The 24,879-nt window shown below is 40.4% G+C and overlaps 2 protein-coding genes across 7 annotated transcripts in view; one reads left to right on the top strand and one right to left on the bottom strand.

The window, feature by feature from the left end:
• Positions 1–3,554, bottom strand: part of LOC100696921 (protein FAM222A) — a 38,049-nt gene extending 34,495 nt beyond the window's left edge. Inside the window, 1 exon segment of the mRNA XM_025909302.1 lies at positions 3,436–3,554. The gene's annotated coding sequence lies outside the window, so the exon portion shown is untranslated.
• Positions 3,555–4,344: 790 nt separating this feature from the next.
• On the top strand, positions 4,345–24,490 carry cplane1 (ciliogenesis and planar polarity effector 1). Of its 6 annotated transcripts, none has more exons than XM_025909192.1 (50): positions 4,345–4,498; positions 4,840–4,968; positions 5,052–5,187; positions 5,279–5,398; positions 5,789–6,021; positions 6,150–6,253; positions 6,366–6,522; positions 6,624–6,727; positions 7,229–7,411; positions 7,545–7,794; positions 7,869–8,069; positions 8,178–8,965; positions 9,105–9,295; positions 9,523–9,603; positions 9,697–9,870; positions 10,893–11,057; positions 11,150–11,381; positions 11,541–11,677; positions 11,780–11,997; positions 12,076–12,240; positions 12,515–12,662; positions 12,751–12,860; positions 12,952–13,101; positions 13,198–13,309; positions 13,581–13,893; positions 13,983–15,098; positions 15,397–15,548; positions 15,654–15,727; positions 15,816–15,880; positions 16,042–16,306; positions 16,389–16,715; positions 16,867–17,493; positions 17,583–17,764; positions 17,850–17,928; positions 18,042–18,120; positions 18,462–18,596; positions 18,795–18,851; positions 18,958–19,043; positions 19,421–19,628; positions 19,721–19,986; positions 20,111–20,210; positions 21,343–21,516; positions 21,799–21,841; positions 21,961–22,092; positions 22,180–22,354; positions 22,448–22,503; positions 22,582–22,749; positions 23,419–23,558; positions 23,673–23,929; positions 24,148–24,490. In XM_025909192.1, exons 2-50 carry the CDS (start codon positions 4,888–4,890, stop codon positions 24,292–24,294), a joined length of 9,663 nt encoding a protein of 3,220 aa, XP_025764977.1. In that variant the 5' UTR covers positions 4,345–4,498; positions 4,840–4,887; the 3' UTR covers positions 24,295–24,490. The 6 variants fall into 6 exon arrangements, 5 of the variants coding, with proteins under 5 accessions (XP_025764977.1, XP_025764978.1, XP_005470362.1 ...); XM_025909193.1 differs by having other exon boundaries at positions 10,890–11,057; positions 17,586–17,764; XM_005470305.4 differs by having other exon boundaries at positions 10,890–11,057; positions 19,721–19,983.
• Positions 24,491–24,879: the final 389 nt, after the last annotated feature.

The following is a 24,879-nucleotide window of genomic DNA, read 5'->3' as shown; positions in this document are numbered from 1 at the left end:
TGTCAATACTTAACACACTCCTGCACTCAGCACTGTATACACTAATCAATCAATTCAAATCATATTCACTGCAAATTAAAGCCTTTCTAAACATGCCATTTGTTATTTCCTAAGAAAGATATACACCATGACCAAGATTTAGAGCAGACATACTCTGACCTGCTGTTAAGGCAGGAATATTGAATTGTTTCTTGACAGCTGCCGGAGTGTCATTTTTCAGTATGAATGAGGCCTGCAGATGGGAAATGAGGTTACCATGCCAACTGATGTCCCTGTTTTGAGCAGTGAATTTATAGATGGGAAATAGTTTTCTAGTTAATCACAGGCCGCTAAATTGAAAATCCACTTTTAGTACGTGCTAAAGACGCAAATGATGTTCCTCTGTAGCTAAACATGGGATCCTGATCCTGAAGTTGGCCCCATAACTGCTTGCAAAAGGATCATCCAGAAATCCTAACCCATTATCCACCACCAGCGTGCCTTCTTAAGAGAGCATAATTATAGTGTAGATGTACATTACTCTATTCATAAACCATTTTCTATAATCTAGCAGTCTGGATATAGTGTATATTTGCCTACTTTATAACAGCCTTTGACAGATTTAAAAAACACTCTACTAAACATTGTTGGAGGCAAAGCACATCTCCATATGGCCTCCACCAGTAAGACAGAGCACCACGAAACGTTTACTAATGGCTCAAAGAATTTATCCAGCCGCCAAACTCCAACAGATCCCAACTCAATCAAGCATTCTTGAGAAGGACCTAAGCTAGTGAGAGGGGTAGAACCCCCACCCCATACACTTCCCAACCCTTACCTAACTCAAGCCTAAGACTGATGTCTGATGTGACTCCAAAACCTAAAAGCAGAAAATGAGAGTCAAAATATGTGACTCCAGGCAAGAGCAAGAAGAGAAAGATGTTTCAGAGACAGTGGTAACTCAGTGAAAAAAGTAGATTTTATTGTCAGGTGTTTTTGTTTGCCCACTGAAGCTATCCTTAAGCTGACTAAGGAAATGACAGAAGTAGTCTGCCCGCCTCCATTAGCAAACCACAGCATCAAAGCTTTGCTACAGGTTTGCACTGCGCTGAGATTTTATGTAACAGGAAGTTTCCTGCACTGTTTACTGTTGCTGTCATTACTTGTTCTTATCCTTTTCATGGTTACACTCTTTGTTTACTACTGTCTACTGCTGAATTCATCCAGGAGGAGTTATAAGCCGGTGGACTCCTTGTGCCAGTCCCAAACACAGATAAATGGGAGGGTTAAAACCGGTGTCAAATCAAATATGTCGATCCATCCGCAGGGGTGACCTGCTGGGAAATAAGGCAGCATCTAAAAGCACCTTTAAACTGTTGAATTCTTCCAAAAGACAAACATTTTCTGCCGCAGTAAACATAGCTGAGTGGTTAGATGCTAGATTTCTTCTCTGAAGTAAGTCTGTGCAAGAAAAACAGTGACCACAGTCTTGCTCGAGAAAGCCAGCGCAATGGATTAATTTAGACACATGACTATTTTGGTTTATTTGCACCATAGTCAAAGTCTATTTTGGTAAAATTAGACCCCGGTGAAAGACACCCACAGAGATCCTGTGTCAATGCCCTGACTGGTCAGAGTCAAGATACAGAAGAGATCTGCACATTATTAATATTGTGGATGATCACTTAAATCTATCTTACCAGAATATTCTTGAGTTATCCCATGACTGGATGCATTATGAACCATTTCACTGAATGATGACTCACGTCAGGACTAAAGATGAATTAATATGAATTTAATTACATCAACTCCCCTTTAATATCTTTTTTTTTTTTTTTTTAAAACCTAATTGTTCCTGATGGAAATGCAGTTTTGTTTTGTTCTACCTCCATTTATCCTTTTCTATTTACGGCTAGAATTATCACTGTCATTGTAGTTAGAATCATTTTCTTTTCTTTTGATTTAATCCAGATCACCCAGTCTGACTGGTCATGTTTGAAGTTGACTGGTTTCTGTATAGGCAATGGGGAAATGTGAAATTAACATTTTAAAGGGTTGTTTATATACTGATGTTGTATTTTTATGTGTTGGCTCCAAGATAGTGGTGATGTTAAGAACTACTTGGGACACAAATATGTATCTATGTACAGTACAGTATTCTAATGTTTGTAACCATACAGACATCTGCTGAAATGACAGTGTCTAAACTAAAGAGGCTGGATAGCATCAATCATGCACATCACTGTTCTCTGTACACTCATCGCTCTATGTCCACAGACTTTCCCATTGGTTGTTTTTTATATACCACAGAATCAGAATTAGGAAAAAAAGTTTTTAATATGTTGCCCCTTTTTCTACGGAAGGAGAAGTGTATGCCCATTTTAAATGGTAAATTTGTATAGTGCTTTTCTAGTCCCTAAGGACCCCAAAGCGCTTTACACAACCAGTCATCCACCCATTCACACACACAGGTGATGGCAAGCTACATTGTAGCCACAGCCACCCTGGGGTGACAGAGGCGAGGCTGCCGGACACTGGCGCCACCGGGCCCTCTGACCACCACCAGTAGGCAACGGGTGAAGTGTCTTACCCAAGGACACAACGACCGAGACTGTCCAAGCCGGGGCTCAAACCGGCAATCTTCCGATTACGAGGCGAACTCCCAACTCTTGAGCCACGATCGCCCAGGAGGAAAACAGTTATGTTATAATGTATGCTTTTGTTGTTTTGTTCATTTTCTTATAACGTTAACAAATATAGCTGTCATGTGTGCCAGTTGTATTTGTTTATTTAGTTATATTTATTAAAATCTCTGCTGCCCTCTCACTTTAAATAAAGCTTTTCAATCTCAGTGAGATTTTTACCTGAATAAATAAACAGACATAAAATTATTAAAGGCATGAAACTGCAAGCACACCCCAAACACAAAGGCCTTATTGAAGAATAAACAGAAAGACTAAAGTGAAACCTTATAGGTGGTTAGATTTTATCTTCACACTATGATCTCATAGGGATGAGACTATAATATGGTAGGCTTGCTCTGCTGAAATGATGAACTGGCTAAAATAGAACTACTTTTGGTTAGTTTGTTGAACTTGTACCGATTCTGTTTTGGCCATGTCATCGTGTCATTATAGGATGTCAAGCTCTTCCTCTTAAGACGGTCCTCATCATAGCAGAATGAGGCTGGCAGTGACAGTAATAAAGAGCTCCATCTGTGCCTGGCAGGCAGAGGCAAATGAACCAATTAAGGTCTGGTGAAGTCTCCTCTTTCACCTACTGGCAATGGCAGCCATCATCTACGTCGTGATGAAAAGGAGAGAGTGCAAGGGTAATTAAATACCAGCAGGGGCCGCGGGGCGAACCTAATAACTCTCTGTAACAAGCCAATAAGAGACTTATTGCTTAAGGGCTTGCACAACCCAAAGCACGTTAATAGTGAAGATGATCACTTACCGCACATAAACATTCAAATGGGTTATTGTTCCTGAGAGAAAATTGACCTTGTCGAAGATATCTGCAACAGCGAAGGGACAAAGTACAAAAGGCCTTTTATGCTTCTGTTTATTTGCCACAGTGCTCACGTTGACTCGAGTCAAGCTCCTCATGTTAACTCAAAAATGCTTTTCTGTGCTCAGAAGAATTAATTCTTATTGCAGCAGGTCGCCATCTGCTGGCAGCAGAATGCTTTTACAGCCCCTTTTCTGTTTTTTGCATCCTGCAATAAGCACATTGTATTTGTGCATTTGGAGCAATGCACTGATGTGTAAAGAAAAAGTGCAATTATTGTCAGTACTGTTAGTGTTATTTATCAGTGAATTGGGTAGGGGAGCATTTTAATATGGCACTGTGAATATAAAAAGTCCATTCTTTAAATTTTATGCCAACCCAATTTACAACCGACCTTGTTTATTGCTCTCATACCCATCCTACTGCCCATTAGTCCTTTCCCCCGTCACCTAATATGCACAAACACAACCAAAAAGCAAGGAAACAAAAGAAAAAGCATTCTTTTGTTTTCAGTTTTGATATTGCAGGTACTAAACATCTCAAATGTCAAGTAGGACATAGATTTATTCTAATTTTGTATTTTTCCATGTTTTCAAGTTGTGTTTTGTACTTGGTTTAATTTCAGTATTGGCCAGAGACAGTTTTGTCATTTCACTTTATTAATTCATTCGTAATATTCTTCAATTCAGTTCAATTTTATTTAGACCAAATTATAACAGCAATCACCTGAAAAGTTATTTATATTGTAAGGTAAAGAGCCTAGACAGAGTATATCAGATGGACAGTTTAGGTTGAGCAGTTTGGAGAGAAAGTCATGAGGCGTCATGTTTGGGACGCAAAGAGTTAAAAACATGGAGGGAGCGGAGAGCTTCCGCCACAGCTGCCGTCACGTTCCTACGGCAACGCGCTGAAGCTTCCTCCCGGAGGATCATGGGAAGCATTTCTGGCTACTGAAGCGGAGGGAGTTTCGAAATATTTCGTGATTATATACGGTATATATTCCAAATAGGTAAGTTATATTAACATTCTCACAATCGCTTAGTCTGAAGATAACCAGTGAATATAGCCAATGTACTTTAAATATTCAGGTTAGGCTTTTTAGGGACTTTGTCTCTGCGCACTAAACAGAACCAGCTAGGCTGCTAACGCTATTTTTCCCATGTTGATCATACCGTACAGTAATGTTTCCCCCCTCCTCTTTGTTGTTGTTGCTGTTGGTTTTAAGCAAAGTTAATTTTAGCTCCAAATATAATGAATACATTTGCAGTGAGCACGTTATTTATCGTATCGTATCGCACAGAGATTTAAGAGTACGTCTGGAAAAATACACTGTTTGTGTTGCCGTTACAGTTTCCTGAATGCACAGTCACAAGGAAGCACTGATGCTGTCTTTCAAACATGGAGCTGAAGTTAGAAGTTGTTCTGTCATCCAGCATCAAACGGAAGAAACCATGGCCGCGCTTCTGCTGGCTCGGGCAGGTGAGGGGAATTCATTTTTACGAAAATACATTACTATAGAAATAAAAAAAATATGATTACAAGCAAGTGCCATTGCTCTTCAGGAGAAGGAATCTGTGTTTCTGTTGGATGACAAGAGGATCAGTGAAATTCACATGGTGTCTGGTCGTACCAAGAAGAGAACTCCTAAACTCCATCCTTTGCTCAACAATGTTGTGACAATGGCTTCATCGCAAAACGGTGAGCTTAGTATGTCAACTCGAAGCAAAATAATGTATTTAGCTCTGATTATTGGCTAAGACATTTTTCTTGTTCTTGGCTTTTGTTCCAGGTATGTGGCTTTGTGGTCTTTTGGTCTCTGGAGAAGTGTTTCTGTGGAACCGGGATAAAGATTTGTTGAAGACTGCTGCAGGAGTCCCAGAAGTAGTTCAGATAATTACTTCTTTTCAGGGTATGTGTGTATTTTATGAAGACATCTAGAGGCAAAATAGTTTCACTTGTGTAGTATTTGACAGTTTTCAATAAATTGAATAAATCAGTAGTGGCGCCTTTATATGCATCACTTTAAATAGCTTGTCTATACTGAATAAAGTATTGCTTTAACTTTGGAATATTTCCTTTTAATTTATCATTGCACTGCACACTGCATCATTGCACTGCATGAATATCTTAGTTTTACTTATCCTAACTATTCTAGCCACCTAACTTATTCTAACTAATTATTCTATTTGTATTGATTTCACACACACACACACACACACACACATATATATAGATATATATATATATATATATGTAGTGAACATCTGTAACAAAATTATCCGATCCGATATTTTCACAGGAAATTCCACAAGGCTGTCCCTCCAGGTTTCCTGTGATGGGACACGTGTGCTACTGGTGGCCATAACTGGGCAAGTTTTCCTGTGGGAATGTATAGATGTGAAGGATTTGACAGGATTGCGAGATGGTCCAGTCAAAGGACACTGGGCTCTGATAAAGTCCCTAGAAGACACCATCCTGCCTTCTTCCCAAGACAAAGAAGCATCCCAGCACACAATTTTTGTCAAGACAGAGGTCTGGTTTCTAAACAGAATCCATATTTGTCCCATATTCAAATCAACAAAAGCATTTTAAAGACCTTCCCCTCATTTGTCATTGTCTAGAGACCTTATATGTTTTTTTTGTCCTCCACACTACCTCAGGTTATGGGTGATAGCTGCTTATCAGCCTTTGTTTTCACATCTGGGAAGAAGCTTGTTATCACTTGCCTTAAAATTGAATGGAAAGAAGGTCACGTGAAATCAGGGTAAGTGAACACATTGCTGTAACAGTAAGACTCTCTTCGAGTAAATATAATTCGAAACATTTAAATATATAGAAAACATATAGAACTAAAAGGACTATTTTTTTCCTTTTAGTTCTGTGGGATACAGGATACAGTGGGCCACTAAGACGTATCCCATGTCTCGTCTCACTCCACCCTGCCAACCAGTGAAGTCCAGAGGGGCTTTGGTGCCAGCCTTCTCACCAGATGGCCGAATGTTAGCCATTGTTCTGAACCAGAGGAAACCTAAGGTGAGCATGTAGCTTCTTTCTTTGTTCACGTCTACATTTTTTTTAGGTCCATTGATCAGTAGAAACATAAATCAAAACATGTGTTGCCTGTTGGAATTTAGGCTACACAGGTCCTCTTTGTGAGCATGCAGAATTTTGTCTCGATATCAAGTGGCCTCGGAGGATGTGGAAGTAAGAAAATGGAGATCCCCTCCAAATACATAAGGTCAGTGTGTACAAGTAAAAATTATTTGCACTGTGCGACAGTCATCCAGTTAAATTGCGAGAAAACTTCTATTTAAGACTCATTACTAGATTGTACAGTATTTACAAGAAATAAACAGCATGGCATGATCCCTTCCCAGTATCCCAGGAAGAGAAATCAACAATATGTGTACAAATGTGTCAAAATTGCCAAGAAGTGCAATCAAGACTGCCACTACTACTAAATGGTGTGATGTATCACACAAGGCTCTCTGTGGTTGAAAGTATTTTGGGATCTCTGTTGGAATGATTGGTCTTCTTATCTCATCCCTGAGTCTGCTCCCGTGTGAGGTTTTCTCATGTTAAAATAGCATTATTTGTTCTCTCTAAGTGTTTATGAAACGGGAATTTATTTATAACATTATGTAGCCTTCACCATAATATGTAAAGTCACTTGTTAGGGATGATTTGGTGCTATATTTGTAAAAATGAGCTGAAACTAATTGCATTTCTTTTCTTTCAGGTCCTATTGGGTGGGCAGTGTCAGTTGGTCCCCTGGAGGCCTTTTCTTCGCCTGTGTTTTGAAGCGAGGCTCCCTTCTTATGCTGCCTCGCCTTGGGGGTCTGCTCACTTTAACAAGCTCTGGTTGCAATGTCGACTTTGGGCCTGCACACTTCCTACCCCTGCACCCTCTGGTCACTTACCGGTATACTTTATTTAAAGGCTGTCGTGCTTGTCACTTACTACTCCATTTGAGAAGTTGTTGATTGGTTTGAGCATATGTTCTCTTTCTTAATTTTGTTCTAATTTCTGTGCTGATATCATGTTTCTCTATGAAGTCCACCCATGTCTACAAGGAATGGGGAAGCCTCTTTGTCCAGCTCCAGTTTGTCTGTGCGGGACGTGATGAGACAGCGGTATTCTGTGACCTGGCATCCACGACTGTTGTATCTCATTGTGTCTGATGGTTACATGGCCACAGTGATGAGGGTGTTAGACAGGCCTTCTCCTGCCCTGTTACTAAAAACACTTCTGAAGGACACAAGAAAAGATCTTGAGAAGACCAGCCGAATGCTGGATGAATCACAGGTAATTAGCCCAGGACTTTTAGAAAATTATTACTACTCTAAGCATTACAATTTACTTATATTTGTTATTTTTAGAGTCATGTAAAGGCATGGTTGGACTCGGTATCCTGCTTGAATCTGGACCTCAGCCTGGATGTATTCAGTCCCACTAGTACATGTCGACCCAAGACCACAGGCTCTTTCATTTCAGCAGCCACAAATGGATCCACTTTGCCTCAATTTCTGCTGGACCAGCAGACACTGGGTGGCACAAAGGAGCTTCTTGAAAACATACAAGTCAGTCACATATTATTAGAGAGAAATTTCTTGTTTTAGTCTGGGTAACACTGATTTATAATGTGTCCTGACTGTTTTAATCTGCTGTTTGTGTGTGTGGCTTCCTAGGCTGTCTTTGAAGATGACTCTGATCTAGATGGACTTCCTGCCGGTTCTCATGTGGAGGATGGTGGTCGTTTGGAGTTTGCATCAATGTTTGACACGATCCATGCCCTAGAGACACACACTGACACCGCATTTGTTACTGGCCAAGATTATGAAACTGACTCTGTTGAAATGGAGAGAGAGACTCTTCTTCACCGTGAACTTGGGAAGATCCAGAGTAGACTGTTGACTGCGTGGGCCTTTGGCATCTCTCTTGGAAATGCAGTGGAACACAGAGCTCCTCTGCTGAGGCGCACCCTCCACTTTGTGGTTCGATTTGCTGCTTTACTCCATTTGGTACCCAACTCTGTCATCCATACAGGAAGAATGAATACCTCGCCATTTACTTGCCTCTCACAGCTCATCAAGACCCTTTTTTCTTTCCTTTCCTGGGATACTGTTCACTCAGATGGGCCCAACTGCTTAGGGCTGATGGTGGAGTTTACGAAACAGATAATATGCCTTATTCTAAACCCTCATCCTGACTCCAAACACATGAGCCAATGCCTTGTATCATCTGAAAGTCTATCCAGAGTCATGCTTATATTGCAGCTTATCTCTGATTCTCTTGACCACACTTACTGCTTGCAACAAGAATCTGACTGGCCCTCTATCGAGAAGGAATCTGCTTCACATCCACTGCAGCTCTCGCCTTCAGATATATATCATGTGCCTCAGTTACAGGATGAGAAAGAGGAGAAATCAATTTTTGTACCTCAAGCTCAGCCTGTTCCTCAGCGACCGTCCAGCAGGTTGGAACAGACTTTTTCTCTACATCAGTGATTATAAGCAAAGCTTAGCTTTAGCCAGTAAATTTCATGTCGTCCACTGAATTTAAGGCTTTATCAAAGTCTTACAGAATTTGATTTTATTGTTTTTTGTTTGGGGCAGATTGTTGGGAGTGTGGCAGCTGGTGTACAGGGTCACCCAGCAGTATAAAGAGGAACTAAAAAGATTTAAAGGCTGTGATGGCTGGGACGAGGAAGATCAGCATTTGTCTGTCATCATGTCCCAGATTCAGACAGCACTGCAGGATATTGGAGAAAGACTAGAAGAGGGCCCTGCACTGCTGAGTTATCCAGGTATGGAGCAGGATGGATAACTACACTATTTTTTCAAACGTAACTCTGATGCCAGATACAGGAAGTGAAAAACCCCAAAAAGAAACAAAAAGTTGTTTTTTTTTAACCAAATATTACCAAATATAACAGTTACGCTTTATGTATTAAAAGACAAAATAAGCAGTCTCAGAAGTAGTGCATCTTTTGTGGGTGTTGTTTAACTAAAAGTTTGTCCTTTGTTGCACTAGGTGAACATCTTTTCCTGTGTGGCTTATACCCACAAAGTGCAGATGTGTGGCGGTTACAGATTTGTCAAGAGAGTGAAAAAAGTAAGAACAAGTATATTTCAGGTTTTACATTAGGGCATCAGACTGCATAGTCACAGTCAGTTTAAAATAGTCATTATATGCCTCTCTTGGTAGGTTGTGATCGTAGTGTCTTTCAGCAGACACGGCTTTGTCTGGCTCTCCTGTATAGTCTGCTATCACAGTACCAACTAAAAGAAGCCCAGCAGCTGGGGGACCACATGTCTCAACTGATACTGTACAGGGCTCGACAGGAGAAGGACAGCGTGACCTCCAAAACCTCATCTTTGAGTAAGTTTCCAGAATCAAGATGTTAAGTAATTAAAGCCATTGTTGGAAACTTACTAATAAATCCTCTGCAGTTTGTTTGTTTTTAACAGGGATAGTGTTCATTGTTTAACAATGGAAATGTGATATTTGGAGGCAAAAGATCAGTTCACTAGATTAGATTAGAAAATCCAAGAACAGAACAGAGGAAAGGTCGTAAAATGTGCTGCTAAACTGTTGTAATGCAAGCAATTACAACAAATGGTTTTAAACAACAGACGACCCAGAAGAGACATTATTTGATAAACAGACCAAAGGAAAATGAGGAAAAACAAGGTAGTAGCTATATGTGATAGCAGGTCTTATTACATTTAACAAAGTTTTAGGGCAGTAGTGTACTTTTTTGTTCTTGATGTGATCTATCACACAGTTACTGCAGATTTTTCTGTGACCATTTTCTGCTGCATGCAGTACATCATTTTATATTACCTCATGCTTTAAAGCATGCAGGGCGCACATAAAAAGAGTTGTTAGCATGAAATACTTTGATTCGGCATTCACATACATCTCTCTGTCTACAAGACCAGGCTTTAAAAGCTGCTTTAAAGCAGAGTTTACTGTCTGCCTTTATGTCTCATAGATAGGGAGTAGGTTACAGTCTCTCAGAATAACTTTAAAAAGCACAATTTGACCACAGTGGAAATCAAATGTGTTTATATGAGTTCTATATGAAAACCAGCTGCCAGCTGGAGAAGTAGAAGGGTGGCAAGACAGGAAAATTGAACACATTTTCAGACTGTTTCTCTATAAAGACATTGATAGTGTCACTGAACACATGAAGTGTCATTAAAACTTTATCTTCATACATTTCTGAGGGGAGTATTAATGTCAGGTAATAGTGGGAAAACTGACTTCATCTGACTATCTGACATATAGTTTAGACAAACCACAATTCTAATTTACTGGTTATATGCAGAGATCAAGTAACCAAATCACTGTAAATAGAAGATGTTATTTATTATCTCTGCCTTTACACCCTGCAGTAGATTCTCTTCCTTGCCCATGGCTCCCGATGGACCTTCACAGTGACGCTGCCTTTGCGGTGGTTCAGACACTGGGGAGATTCATGGCCTCTTACTTCACCAACCAGCCGCTCTTCATCCTGCCCCCTCACAATGTTGTAGTTCTGCCTCCACTACATCTACCTCATGGTGTGTTGACAACTTACTCATCAGTTAAAAATGTATAATGATTTATTCATAACCTGTATTGTTGTATCATTTGGTAATATGTCTTTCCTCAGCCCCTAGTGTTGAGCGTGTGGTGTCGTTGTGCCAAGAGGAGGTGGCTCGCGCAGTTCGACAGCAGCATCTTTCAGAAGTATGGACAGTGGACTATGCTCAGGACCTGCTCCTGATAGGGGGTCTACTTCCTGAGTCTGTTTGGTTGGCTTATCATCTGGGGGACTGGAAAACAGCAGTGTCTCTGAGCCTGGCGTACACCAGTTACTGCACCAACCATTTTGACTTCACTCGGTCAGTTTGAAAACGTAAAACAAGCAGGCTGATGTTTTTAGAATATCATATATTAAACTGCATAAGCGGAAGAGCATGGATGGATGGATGGATGGATGGATGGATGGATGGACTTCAATATTTGTGTATTTGTTTTCCCTGTGACATGTTTTATGACAGGCTCAGGAGGAGAGAGCTCCACCTGCCAGCAGTTTTAGAACCAGAAAGCATTTTTCAGGCAGAGTTGGAGTCTTTTCTGGGCAACAAGACTGCCTCCCAAGACTGCATTGATAAAGATGCAGACAAGAGCTTATCAGGTTAGTGAGACCTGACTTCTATGAGATGATCCCAGTGCACATGAAACCTTTTAACCTTGCCGTCTGTGCTATTGTTTTGTCTTTGCATGGTTGTTTTTTAAGATCCTTTGGAAGGAGAAGACTGGGACTTGTTACAGATCTCCATACAGGAGATTCTGAAAGCTTCAGTCATTGCAGGACTGAATGTTTTATCTTCACCCTTGTCTACCTTGCTGGACAAAGCCAAAGACCTGTGTTCTTCCCTACCTACCTTGGTGCCCATTGGACTGTATCTTCCTTCCCCACCTCTCTACTGTCCACAGCCTTCTCCCAACACACAGGTGCAAGATCAGTGTTTACATATGGTACATTCACAGGATAATTGTCTGCTAAATGTTGTGCATGTGTCTCATGATTAGGATCAAATCGGGACAGAGGGGCAGTTTGCAGAAATCACATGTCGACACAAAGTCTCTATGGATCTTCAAAGATTAGTGTTGCTCCTAAGATCTGGCCGGTGTTGCCGTCCTGCTGCTCAGTGGTACATCAGCTCTCTGCGCCGTGCCAGACACCTGCTACACAAGGTATTAAAGAAGGGCTTAAAATGCTGCTAAAAGAAGTGGGATATTCTAGTTTGAATGAATGATTTAGATGATTTAAAAAAAATTACATTTCTTGTTTACAATTTTATATTACGACTGTGTTCTAAAAGACACATGAAAATGCTTTTTGTCTCACTGCCCACCCTTTTCTTTTTTAAAAGATCTTCATTGGTTCATTTAGCTTATTGTCAAAATAATGTGGTCGATCATGTCCTGTGGAATAGGTGGTGGTAAACATTTTCCTATCTTTAATCAGATCAAGAAGAAGTATTCTTATCGATCCGCTGCTGAGGAGGAAAAGGCTTTCCCGGATGGACTGATGAAGTTCATCACTCGTAGTAGTTTTTTCAGAAGGGGGCCGAATAATGATGGTCACCTGGACTCTGACATCATTCAGACTATTAGTAAGATGCTGCTTACTGTAAATTGTGGATATAATTGGTGATCATCTTGTTGCAGGTCATATGTATTTACCATATTTCTGCTATAAAGTTGTTTTCAGGGAGCTGTGTGCTCTATGCTGGATGCTGCATGTCAGAGACCAGCTCTCAATATGTTGCAGGAGGTATCAGGCTGCCAGAGAGCATGTTACAGATGAAAAGGTACATTTTTTTGAGTGTGAATGTGCAATTTATTCTTTATTCTTTAGCCACTGATGCCTTCTAAATGTTCCTGTATATTTATGCTCCTCAGTTTTCTGGAGATTCTGAAGTGAATTCCGCCTGTGTTGATGCTCTCCTTTGGGCCTGTCGACTTCTGCCTTTCTCATGCTTCCTCAGTGCTGATGAAATTCTTCAAGACATACTGCTCAGCCTCATGTCTGAACTACCTCCTGTGTCTCTGGTGACAATCCCTTGTCTAATTATACATGGTATCTTATGATGAAAGAAGCTCTAGTGACTACATTTTTCATTCTTTGGTTTGTCTTCTTTTTCTTAGGTTGCAGACACACTTGTAAAAGCCTTCCCAGAGGAGAAAGAGTCTGTCAGAGTCCCTTTGAGAGAAAAGTATAACTCGCTGTTGGAGAGGCTGAGGCAGTGCAATGTGCTTGGTACAAACTCCACTTTTTGTTTGCAAGTTGCTTTGAAGTGCTGTGCAACACTTAAAGAAATTAATAGCCTTTGGCTTTAATCCTTCTTTTAAAATTTAAATGCATAGAAGGCAGTGAAAGCTTTCATCTTATATTTTAAAAGGCCAGATGTGATGGCCCGTATAATAATTTATTATGGTCTTTAAAACAAGTCATAATAGTAGTGTTTGAGCTTCTGTTGAAAACACGTGATCACTGCATGCTAATTCTGTGTGTAATATCTGATTCCTAGATGGGGAAAAAGAAGAAGGCAACGAGCTCATGATGATTCTCATTCAAGACAAACACAGGCAAAGGAGGAAACATCTGGCACGACTAGAAAGGCACTTGGCTCCCCCTGTGCTAAATCTGTGGGAGAAAGAAGAAGCAGAGGAGGATGATCGGGAACATGGGATGTCCATGTTAGGGCAGCTGTCACTGGGTACAAGTCTGAGTACCAGCACCATAACTGACTGTGGGTTCCCATCAGTGCGAAGTGATGGAGACACAGCAGATGATACATCTGGGGCAGTCTCTCCTGAACAGTATTCTAGAGCCATGACCAGGTAGGCAGTGTGAAATACTATCACTGCCATTATTCTGTGGTGTTGTGTGTCTTATTTGTATCTTATTTTGCGTTATGTGATTGTTTCAGAGTCAAAAGAAAGGAGAAAGAAAGAGAAAATGAAAAGAAGACTGCTGTTAAGATTGAAAGCGTATTTCAAGAGGAGAGTCACCAAGGCAGTGCCAAGGAAATAAAGGAGCCCTCCCCACCAGTGGTTGGGACCTGGGAGTTTGAGCTGGAGGATGAGGAGTACTTGAGTTTCCTGGAGCTCTTCCTCAGCTACGTGCTAGAGAAGGATAGTACCGATGGTGGGGACTCGAGCATTGAACTTCCTTTGTTTAAGGCCTACTGCTCTGAGCTGAGGAAGAAGGAGTTGCATTCTCTCACCTTTGACGTGCTCACCACCATACATCGTCGTCAAAGAGATGGGCTCAATCCAGCAAGAAAACACCCAGGCCATGATCCACCTGTATTCAGAGCTGGTTATTGCTACAGACCTGTAAAACGTGGCACAACACCTGAACTGCAAACTTCCTCTGTCTGGAATGAAATCCCCATAACCAGGTCTAACCTTTCTGTCAGTTCTCATCCTGGACTGAGAATAGGGGGGCAAAAAGGTTTGTTTGGCCTCCGACAGCAAAGCAGTGTGCCTTTAGACCAAAGAGTGATGGGAGGGCTCTCTGGTAGTGAAAGTAGGCCTAATCAAAGTGCCTTAACCACTGCACAGCCATCAGATAACATATTTAGTCCTTCAGTGTCTGTGGAAGCTGTAACTGAATTGCAGCAGGGCTTGGATACTAAATTGGAATCTAAGTTTCCAGAACTGGGCAGGCTGCTGGTGTGGATGGTTCGCTGGGCTGACAAAAGGGTGCTAATGGGGCATCATGGTAGAGTAAAGAAAGATAAAGGAGGAAAAGTTGGACGAACAGCAGATGAAGGTGTAGTGATTCGCGTCAAAGCCTCAGCACCTGCCATCCTTACTTCCCTCAGTTTGCTGGAGCGCAGGTACAAGGCTCAACTTGGGATGGACTGCTTTAGCGCCCACTTCCGAGTCCCAGAAATGGAATGGACAGTAGCCCCTGTGCTGCAGTCTGAGGTGGAAAGTAAACTAGAAAGAGAGAGCAGTGTTGACACAGGTTACCCCGGATCAGCTAACACTCTTGTCACTGGTCTAGATCACATCCTACAGCAAGGAGAACTATCCATGTGAGTGCCCAATATTTTATTTACAGTCATAAATTTCTATATTAAACAAACTGGACTGACACACATTCAGAGGATGTCTTTATCGAGAAAGTCTGTACTTGCCAGTCAGTTTATTTTGGATTATAGGTGGCCAAATGGAATCTAGTCTTTGATAGATAAGTCTTGATCAGTTTACAAAACTGGGTTGTGTTTAGTTAGTGCCTCCTGTCTTACTTTTTCCTACATGTTGCTGTTCTGTTGGTCCTCTGTGCCATTTAGCTGCCTCTCCAGTGAGTCGTTCTTATTTTCTTCCTTGCAGTGGTTCTCATATAGATGAACCAGAAGAGCTGACAAGTCACCAGAGTCCTCCCCCTGCTGTCCAGAATCAGCTGACTTTTGATGCGCCACACAGACCGTCAAGTCCAATACAGCCATCTCTCGATGACTTAGATGTTACACCTGAAAAAGACTGTATGATGCTATGTTATACTGCAACATGAAGGCTGCCATAACACAGTTTTTTGTTAGTTTGTTTTTTAAAGAGAAAATACTCATTGATTTATATTATATTTCTAGGCAAACACAGTGACAGTGAGGGCTTGGATGTGTTGTCTTCTGGTTCCAGTGGAAAAAGCTGCACACCCGACACAGTTAGTATTCTCTGTTAATATTCCCAGTATTCTTCTCTATCATCGTGACTGTCAAAGACAATATGATTGTTGTTTTTTCCGTTTTCAGAGTTTAAAGCTTGTAGACCTAAACTGCTCAGAAAAAACTGACGATATGTCCAGTTCCACCTCTGTGTAAGTTATTATACCTATACCTATATATAATGGTGACACTGTTTTCTCAGAGGAGAACATTTAATTTGTTCAGTAATGCATGTTTCTCAGACATTTCTAAAATTTATTTGTATCTCTGCAAATCTAAGCATGCAAAATTATTGGTGAAATTTCCTGTACAGTCATGCTGGAAGCGTACAAGAACCTCCACACCCAGAGCCTCCTGCTCCTTCCATTATACAGTCTGAGGCTACAGTCCAGGCAGAAACCACTGATTCAGCTGGCATGCCACCCCCCAAACCATCTGTAGCTCCTTCAAACTTTCATCCACAAAGCTCCACAGCTAGTGGAGCCACTGCATATTCTCCAAACTCCAATCAGCCGTCAACCACCCACATTCCACCAATGAGAGAAAGTCTGGGTGAAGACTTACTCAGGCTGGTTCAGGTAAAAATGGGACCAACCAAAAGGAAAGGACTTGATTCAAAAGATTAACACTGAACTGAGCATATTTGTCCTTTCATTGCAGCATATCAACTACATGAGTCTGAGAGAGGTTTTGGGAGTTACATTTGCCAACCTACAACTTGCCCAGCAGAGTGCTTGTTTGACCCACCCAGACATGAACTCCTCAGACCCTAATGTGCCATCATCTTCTACTACCAGATTCATTCCTGAACCAAGCGCCTTACCCAATCAAGCTACCGTCTCTGTGCCACATCCAGTACAGGCATATTCAGGATCCAAGAATACCCAGTTCATTCACACCCATACACGCAGACCTCCAGACCAGCCTGCCAAGCAGCAGACACAGACAAAAGCTCTGCTGTCTAGTACAACCAGTGTAAATTTTCAGGTAAGATAAGATAAGAAAACCAATATATTTATTTATCCTAAAAACAGAGAAATTCCTTAATTTTAGAAAAATTTTAACAGATTGCTTTTCTGTGTGAATAATGCTTGCAACACAGTGAAATCAAGTTTGAAATAAGTCCTTGTTTCTTCAGGAAATGCAGCCACTCTCCGTCCAGGCGGACTCGGCAGATGTTCAGCTGTTTGAGAGCAGGAAGTTAATCCCCTCCTCCGAGGGCCTTCTCGCCACCACAGACACTGTTCACAGCACTCCTGTGTTGCAGCCTTATAATGGTAGCAACCAAAATGACTCTGTTCCACAGGTTTTGGGTCTGAAGTTACCCCAGCAGAATGCCCCGCAGTGTTATCCGGCCCAAAACCCCCAAGCATTGCACACTTTAAATCCTGCAACCTCAAAATTTGATCAGAAAAAGTTGCACAGTGACCAAACCACCTTAAAGAAAGCAGATGGGTCTTCAGTTCCAAAAAGACAGCTGAATTTTAATCCTCCACACAATCCTACTCCCAGAAACTCTCAAAATCAGATTTGGCCATCAGAGCAGTCCAGAGGTCAAGAGTTCTCCCTACTCCCTCCCGCTTTTCCAGCTCACACACCTGCAGCAATGCAGGGCCTTCGCCTTCTGCACTTACAGTCTGTTTCTCAAAGCAACATCAAATTCCCCAGATTGCCTTCTTCTCCCAGACATCCTCCTTTAATTGCAGCTCCAATTAGAGAAGCACCTGCGATCAAGCTTCTGCATATTAACTCTGAACCAAAAATGGTAAGCAGTGCTTCTCAAACGTCCTGATTTTTACATTTGGTATCGCTGTATCTTGTGTTATAGCTTATTGATGGATTCCTGTCCCACAGAAGTTGCCTTTGGCCACTGCTTCAACCCATGTAACTCGTCTCTTTTCGATGGAAGATTTGACTAACTTAGTGAAGAGAAGCCCGAATGTTGAAGAGGCTCGGCTGCAGTTACTTAGAGTAGACCCATCTGCTGAAACAACTAGAAGAGACCCCACTTCTTCCACCTTTATCTCCAGCAAGAGGCAAACACATAATAGTTTTATATTAAGTGGTTTCCCCCTTTTTTAGTCACTATTGTACTTATATATCATTTTGTGTCATTTCTAGGCTGAAGAGGAGAGAGGGGAAGGCGAGAAAAACAGAGGTCACATTCAGACCAAATGACTCTATCATTCCTACACATGAGGTAGAATGATATTAATTCCAAAAAGTGTTTTGTGCTTAATAGATATTAAGTTACAACACGCTGATCATATGTTTGCTTCATTATAATGTTTTTACATATGTTTATATATTTAGCCAGCTGAACTTCCTGTGAGTGAAGAGCCTGCAGCTGCCAAAGAGATCATCCCTGAACAGGATATTCCCATTCTTCCTGGTTGGTCTTAAATGCACAACACTTGATATTTACAGCGATAAACACACATTGCATGCTTATTGTATGTTAGTAGGTTTTGGTACTGTTGATTTTCCAGTTTCAGAGTATTAAAGCACCTCTTTAAATGCCAGGAGCCACAAAATGTATGCTTTTTTTTTTTTTTTTTTGAAATTGTGGAGAAGTAATACTTTAAAAAAAACACCTGAACTGCAAACTTCTAAAGACTCTTTAAAAATTTCCTCAGAAATAAGAACAAGGAGATAAGGAAATTCTTGATGAGACAATATCGTATATTATGTCCCATTTGCAGTTCTATTGATCTGCTTCTTGTTAACTCATAGAACCTTTTGACTCTTCACTGACTGGTCAGAGATTATTGGACAGAGTTATGTCCACTTCAGCTGAGCTCCATGCCTTTGCTTCCACATGTAAACGGCCCCCAGAGTGCCATGATGCTTCCACCAACACAGATGCAGGTGAGTTAAAGTTAAAGTGTAGATGTAATGGTTTTACATGGTTGTAAAGTTACTACACAGCTTATATTTATTTGTAGTTGAATGAAATTTCTTTAACAGGCTGACTTTTTTTTATTCATCAGAAATAATTAGCATAAACAGTTAAAGAAAAACCTGAATTATAGCTAAAAATCTTAGTATTTATTCTTCTTCTTTCAGGTTATACTCCCAAGCTTGTGGATAAAGCTGTATCTGTCCAGGCTGGCAGCCCTAAATGTAAGTCTCTTTGAATTTGCAGGGTCAGTGATATAGTCTGATTATTTATTTATTATATGATACAACTGAGAATATCTGTGTGTATATGTTTGTGTTCTCCACCTAGCACAAAATTCTGGGGATTTCCGGGCGTGCACTGAAGTCACTATTCAGAACACCAAGGAGCCAAGACAGGAGGAAGAGAAAGTTTTGGTAGGGTCCTTGGAATACATGCTGGATTCACCAAATAAAGGAACATTACAATTTTTAGCTACAGTAAATTGTGCTTTTGGATTGCATAGCTATATTTGAATACATCAGTATACTTTTTAACCTGCTGTTTTATGTCAAAATAGCTGCTGTGAAAAAAGGGTCTGTTATCACCTGGATGCACTGAATATATTCAGCATAGATGCTGCTTTAATGTCTGTCATATAATCAATAAATAGAAGTATGGCATGTCAAGTATGCAGTCACTATAATGTATTAAGTTCATATGATTTACGCACACTTTTACTCCTTTTATTATATTTCATCAGGAGGTTGCTTAAAGTATCTTTTTTGGGTTTTTTTTTTTTTTTTTTTTTCAGGAGATGGGCAGCCGCCAGTTCATAAGTGTCTTAGATCTAGAGGAAAGGAGGCACCATAAGGATCTTCCATTCATCCACCCTCCTTCACCTACATCTGCTCAGCTTCATGTTCTTGCAACCTCTGTTATCAGGAGTGATGATGTCAGTGCCGATCCGCAAGCATCAGTCACAATTCCAGAGCATCTCCTGAAACCCACGACTCAACCAGGTCTTTATAAGTTTTATAGAGTCACTGAATATTGTCATGCTGCTGTTAAAGCACACCACTGCTATTCTTCCATATATCTTTGTATATTTTAGATATTCCCGAGGAGTCCCCTTCAGTCAGCCACATTGAGCCCAGCAGGGTTTTCGAGAGAAACACTCCAAACAACAGCGAGATGGTTGATTTGTCTGACTCTGAGATCCTTCAGGCTATAAAGACCCAGAGCTCTGAACCACCCAGAGTCTCCTCTTCATCTCCTATAGCCTGGTTCTCCTCTTGCCTCTCAGAGCTGGATTCCAAGTTGGCTGCTCTACAGAACATTGCAGATCATTTGGAGAAGGACTTCTCAAACTCCAGGGTGGTAGAAAATGTTTTGTACTTATACTTGTATTTTTAATGTCACCCAAGTTTACAACTTGAATTCTACAGCTGACATGCTTATGTTATACGTAATTTCTTGGTTATTCTGTTGTGTCTTCGTGTAGCTGGTTAACACTATTGAAAAGCACAAGCCAGAGAAGGCTCCTTTTGTGAAGACGACCACAGCAGTAAAGAAAACTGTCAGACTCACTGTCCCTAAGAAAGGTGCTTCCTAAAATGTATTCATCTGTAGTGAAATCATCCGCATTATTAGTACATCTCAAAAAATAAGTTACAGTATATAATGAAAAAGTTATTTTTGTAATATATTTCAAAAAGCTAAACATAAAGTGGATTATTTCCAGCCTTTTTTGTTTTGATGATGGCTTATAGCTCATTAAAATCAGAAATCCAGCTTCAAATTATTAGAATATTTCAAAAAAGGATTTACAGCACAGAAATGTCCAACTTCTGAAAAGTTCATGGTTGGGGCGTCTTTATCCCAAACTTCCTCATCAAAGTTGCACTACATGGAGATGCAGATGACATCTTGAATCATCACATACTGTGGAAATGTCAAAACTGGACTTCAAACACCTTGAATTCTCTACCACTCTTCCTCCAGACTCTAAGACTCCAAATGAAATACAAAATTTACTTTCACCAGCAACATTCCACCTTTTTTCTCCTTAGCTCAAGGAAGAGACTTCCAACACTGTATCTGGTTCAGGTGTGGCTTGATATTAGGACTGAGGCAATCGAAGCACCTTTTCTGAAGTGGTCTGTGTGTGGAAGCTCTTGATGCTGTGACACCAGCCTCAGTCTGCTGCTCTCGAAGCTCTCGCAAGTCTTGACAAATCAAATTTTTTTCCTCTCAAGGCTACAGTTACCCCTATGGCATTAGCATCTTTTCCTACCAAACTTTTCCTTTCCAGTCAGCTTTCCACATAATAAGCTTTGCTAACACAATCTGTGAACAGCCAGCCCTTTCAGTCGTGACCATATGTCGCTCACCCTTGTGGCATCCTGACAGCTGTCATGTAAGCATCTTCTCCATTATTGCTGTATCACTCGAGAGATACGGGATAATTAAACTGTTTGAATGGTAATTTACTCAAACTTGAAATGAAATATTCCAACAACTTTTCAGGAGCTATGCTGATAATCATTAAAATTAAAACAAAAAAGGCTTGAAATATGTAATGTACTCACAGGTCACATTTTTTGAGATGCACTAGTATATTTTAAATTGCATTGCAACTCAGTGTGTGTGTGTGTGTGTGTATATATAAGATATTGTATTGTGTGTCATTGTTTATATCACATGCTGATATCAGTTGTATATTGTCTGTAACAGCATGGGCACCTGATGTGGACATTTTACCTGAACTGAGTGAATCCCAAGAAGATGATGAAAATCAAGAAGAGGAGTTTGTGTTTGATTCCAGTCCTGAAAGAACACCTTCTTTTCATTATTCCACTTCTCCTCACGGTCACAGAGCTGGTCTTTCCCACCTAAACAGCCCACCAAGTAAATGTGCAATTAATTCAAAAAAACATTACTAATGACAACAACTATATTTAACAGCAGGCTGATTTATAATAACACTTACTAGCTGTCACTCCAGTTGTTTGTTTCTGATTCTGTCTCACCAAAATTAGCTGAACTTGGGTATAATAATGTTTATTTTTCTCTAATAGAGGACTACTGTACCATTTGACCTGATCGTGAATCTGTCTTTATAGATGGAGGACATACTGTACTAACATACATGGTTATTTAAGTCATAATTCTTGTATGTTTTATCTACAGGAATGGAAGCTCAGTTAAATGAAACATTCATGATATCTCATGCGTAAGTTGAAGTTGGAGTACTGAACTTATAACTTATCATTTCTGCTGTTGATTTGCTTACCTTTTCCCCCATTTCTCTTCAATATTAAAATATTCTGCCCTCTACCTGTCAATGTCTAGATCGCCAGATGAGAGTCTGGGTCAGACTGAGCTATCCGATACAGCAGAAATCTTAGACGAGTTGATAAGAGAAGGCTATTTATCTCAGACTGACTTGGATTTGTCCACCTCACAGACTCCACACCGTAGCAGGTATAGTGACTACTAAAAACGAGTGCTGCCCAAATGGCGACTTAAACAAATGTGATTTTTCTCTGAGCTGTTAAATATGACCCACAGCAGGCAGGACCAACTGCAGAGTAGCTCCATGTCGCAGAATCGTGCAGAGGATGAGAGAAGAGAGCTGAGGATGTGGATGAGAAGAAGACAGAGGGAAAGACTGGCTGCTTATCAAAAACACAGAGAGACCCTGAGAGAGAGGGAGCACAAACCTTTCTCTTCTTCAGCAGCAGTGGTGAGATTCAGTCGCTTTTTCATTAGGGTTTCTATCACATGCTGTGTATTTTGAAATATCCCATTCACATTGTTACTTTCTTGCTCTCTTCAGTATTCCACAACCAAAAATAGAGCAACCAGTTTGAGAAGCAGAAAGGAAAAAGAAAAGTATGTGTTTTATTTACTTAATCGTTGTCTTAAAGAAATGCGTCTGCCTGTGCAAACTTATTTCTCTTGATTTATTAGGGCCCTGCTTCTTGAGCAGTACAACAAGGGGACCCGTGAGGCTTTTTCTTTGGTCAATGACTTTCTCACCTCTCCTGCATCCACATTAAGCTTGTCACAGACTGAAGGACCTCAGGTGGCCTCCACCACACACTCTTCCTTTGCTCCTCCCTCAGGCAGCACTCACAGGTATCATGTGTGACAGTAATTCGACCAGGAACCAGACTCATTAAAGAATAATTGTTCCTACGAATCTTCTAAGAATGTTGAACACGTTCATTGCAAATTTTTTTTTAAAGATTATATACAGTGACAAGGAAAACTATGTGAACCCATGGACTTTATTTTCTGAAGGTTCAAGGCCCAAGTAGAATAAGGCTGCTTCTGTTTTGATGCCATGAATTTATCTTCATCATACGAGTGCATTAACAGATCATCTATAGAAGTGCACCAAGGTTGTTCTCTCATTTGCTTCTGTGTCTTCGTGCCAGGATGTTGAGGTCAGGGCTCTCGACTACCTCTGTCCTATATTCAGAGACACTTTGTTGAAAACAAACTCTTGTGTTTCAGCTATAAGCAGTCACCAGCATTATAGCTGAAATGCATTTGTCATCCTCATCAATAAATAATAGGAGGTGTAATTATCAGTGAGAGCTGTTATTCTAGTTGTTTTGACATTGATTAAGAGATGAGCGCACAGTTACCTTTTATGGCCTTTTTTCTAGTTACAGAATAAATTCAGAACTTTTGTAGAGTATCCAAGACGTGTGCCTACAGAGACAGTGTATTAAAAAAATAAACAAACAAAGAAAAGAATTGAGGCTTTATATAGTAATGGAGTTAATTTCTCTCTCCTAGGGTTGACAGCAATATCAATAATAAAAGAAGTCTGAAACCCCAGTCAGGACAAACCCCAGCCAGCCGTCGCCCACAATTTGCTGAAGTGCAGGTACGGCCTTCTGACGATTACCACAGGAGACTGGGACTACACCGACCAGGTACTGTAATGAAATATATTGGTATTAAAGTAAATGGATGCTTAAACTGTAAAAAAGAAAAATGTTTAGGTTGTGTGATTAATTTTTATTTATTTTTTTATTTATTTGTTTCAGTGACCTTTTTGCCAAAGGACCGCTTGTCTCAGGTGACCAAACGTGGTATGCTCAAGAGCCCAAGTAAACTTCCTGCAGCGAGCCACAGTAAGGAACAGCATGTCAGGTACCAGAGAAAGACGGAAGTGAACAGAAGTTCTTCAGAAGGAACTGCAGTAAGGAGAGGGATCCTGAGGGAGCAGACAAGGCCGGAAGAGCGAGAAGAGATGGACCGATCAGGGTTCGATAGGCTGCAGGAGGAGTTGCAGTATAACATAGTAAGAACCTCACTTATTGCCACCTATTTTCCAGATGCTGTAGATGCAAAATAAACTCTGAGTCACTCTTATGATCACTCAGTGCTTGAATTAAAAACTGTAATTGCTAATTAGTTTAAGTAAACCAAACAGCAATTTTAATGTTTCTGTGTAACTAAAGGCAAAACAGATGATGTGGTTTTGTGTTAAAATGTATTTTTATTTGAATATTTTCTCAGGCTTTGGCAGGGCTTTTGGATGAGCATGGTGATGCTTCCAGATCAGAGATGGACTGGCTGGATAATCTCTCTGAGAGTGGAAGCAGCAACCTGAGCAAAATAGACTGGGAAGCTATTGAGAGGATGGCGGCTGGAGAGGAAGTCTGAGTGTCTCTAGGAAAGCAAAAATGGTGCCATGTAGACACTTAAATAGCTTAAAATATTGCTGGAAAAATGAAATGTGCTGCATTTGTATGTACCTACTGCATATACTGTAAATCCAAAGTGTTTTAAACTGTGATTAAAATAATAAAGAATAATAATAATAAAACAATAAATTACATATGATGTAATCAGTTTTGTAGCATAATAGGCTTGTGTCATTTTTGTGTATGTGTAAAACTTTTTTACTTTTTTGTACATAGATTAGATTAGATGAAACTTTATTAATCCCTCGGGTGGGTTCCTCCGGGAAATTCAGTTTCCAGTAGCAAAGCACCGAAAGAAGTTTCATGTTACAGATACAATAAGGGGAATGAGAGTAAGGATATAAGCATAAATACACCATATATACACATATACACATTTATAGATACAGAATATACAATATGGATAAATAGGATTGCTCATTTGAGTGAGTATATTGCACAGTGATTATTGCACAGTCGAATATAAGAAAACAAACAAACAAATATTGCACAGTATTGAAGGCACTGGAAAAGTCAAGATATATATATATACATATATATACAT

The sequence above is a fragment of the Oreochromis niloticus genome, linkage group LG7 (genome assembly GCF_001858045.2).
Source record: "Oreochromis niloticus isolate F11D_XX linkage group LG7, O_niloticus_UMD_NMBU, whole genome shotgun sequence".
Taxonomy (NCBI): Eukaryota; Metazoa; Chordata; class Actinopteri; order Cichliformes; family Cichlidae; genus Oreochromis; species Oreochromis niloticus.
This window is presented reverse-complemented; position numbering and strand designations above follow the sequence as displayed.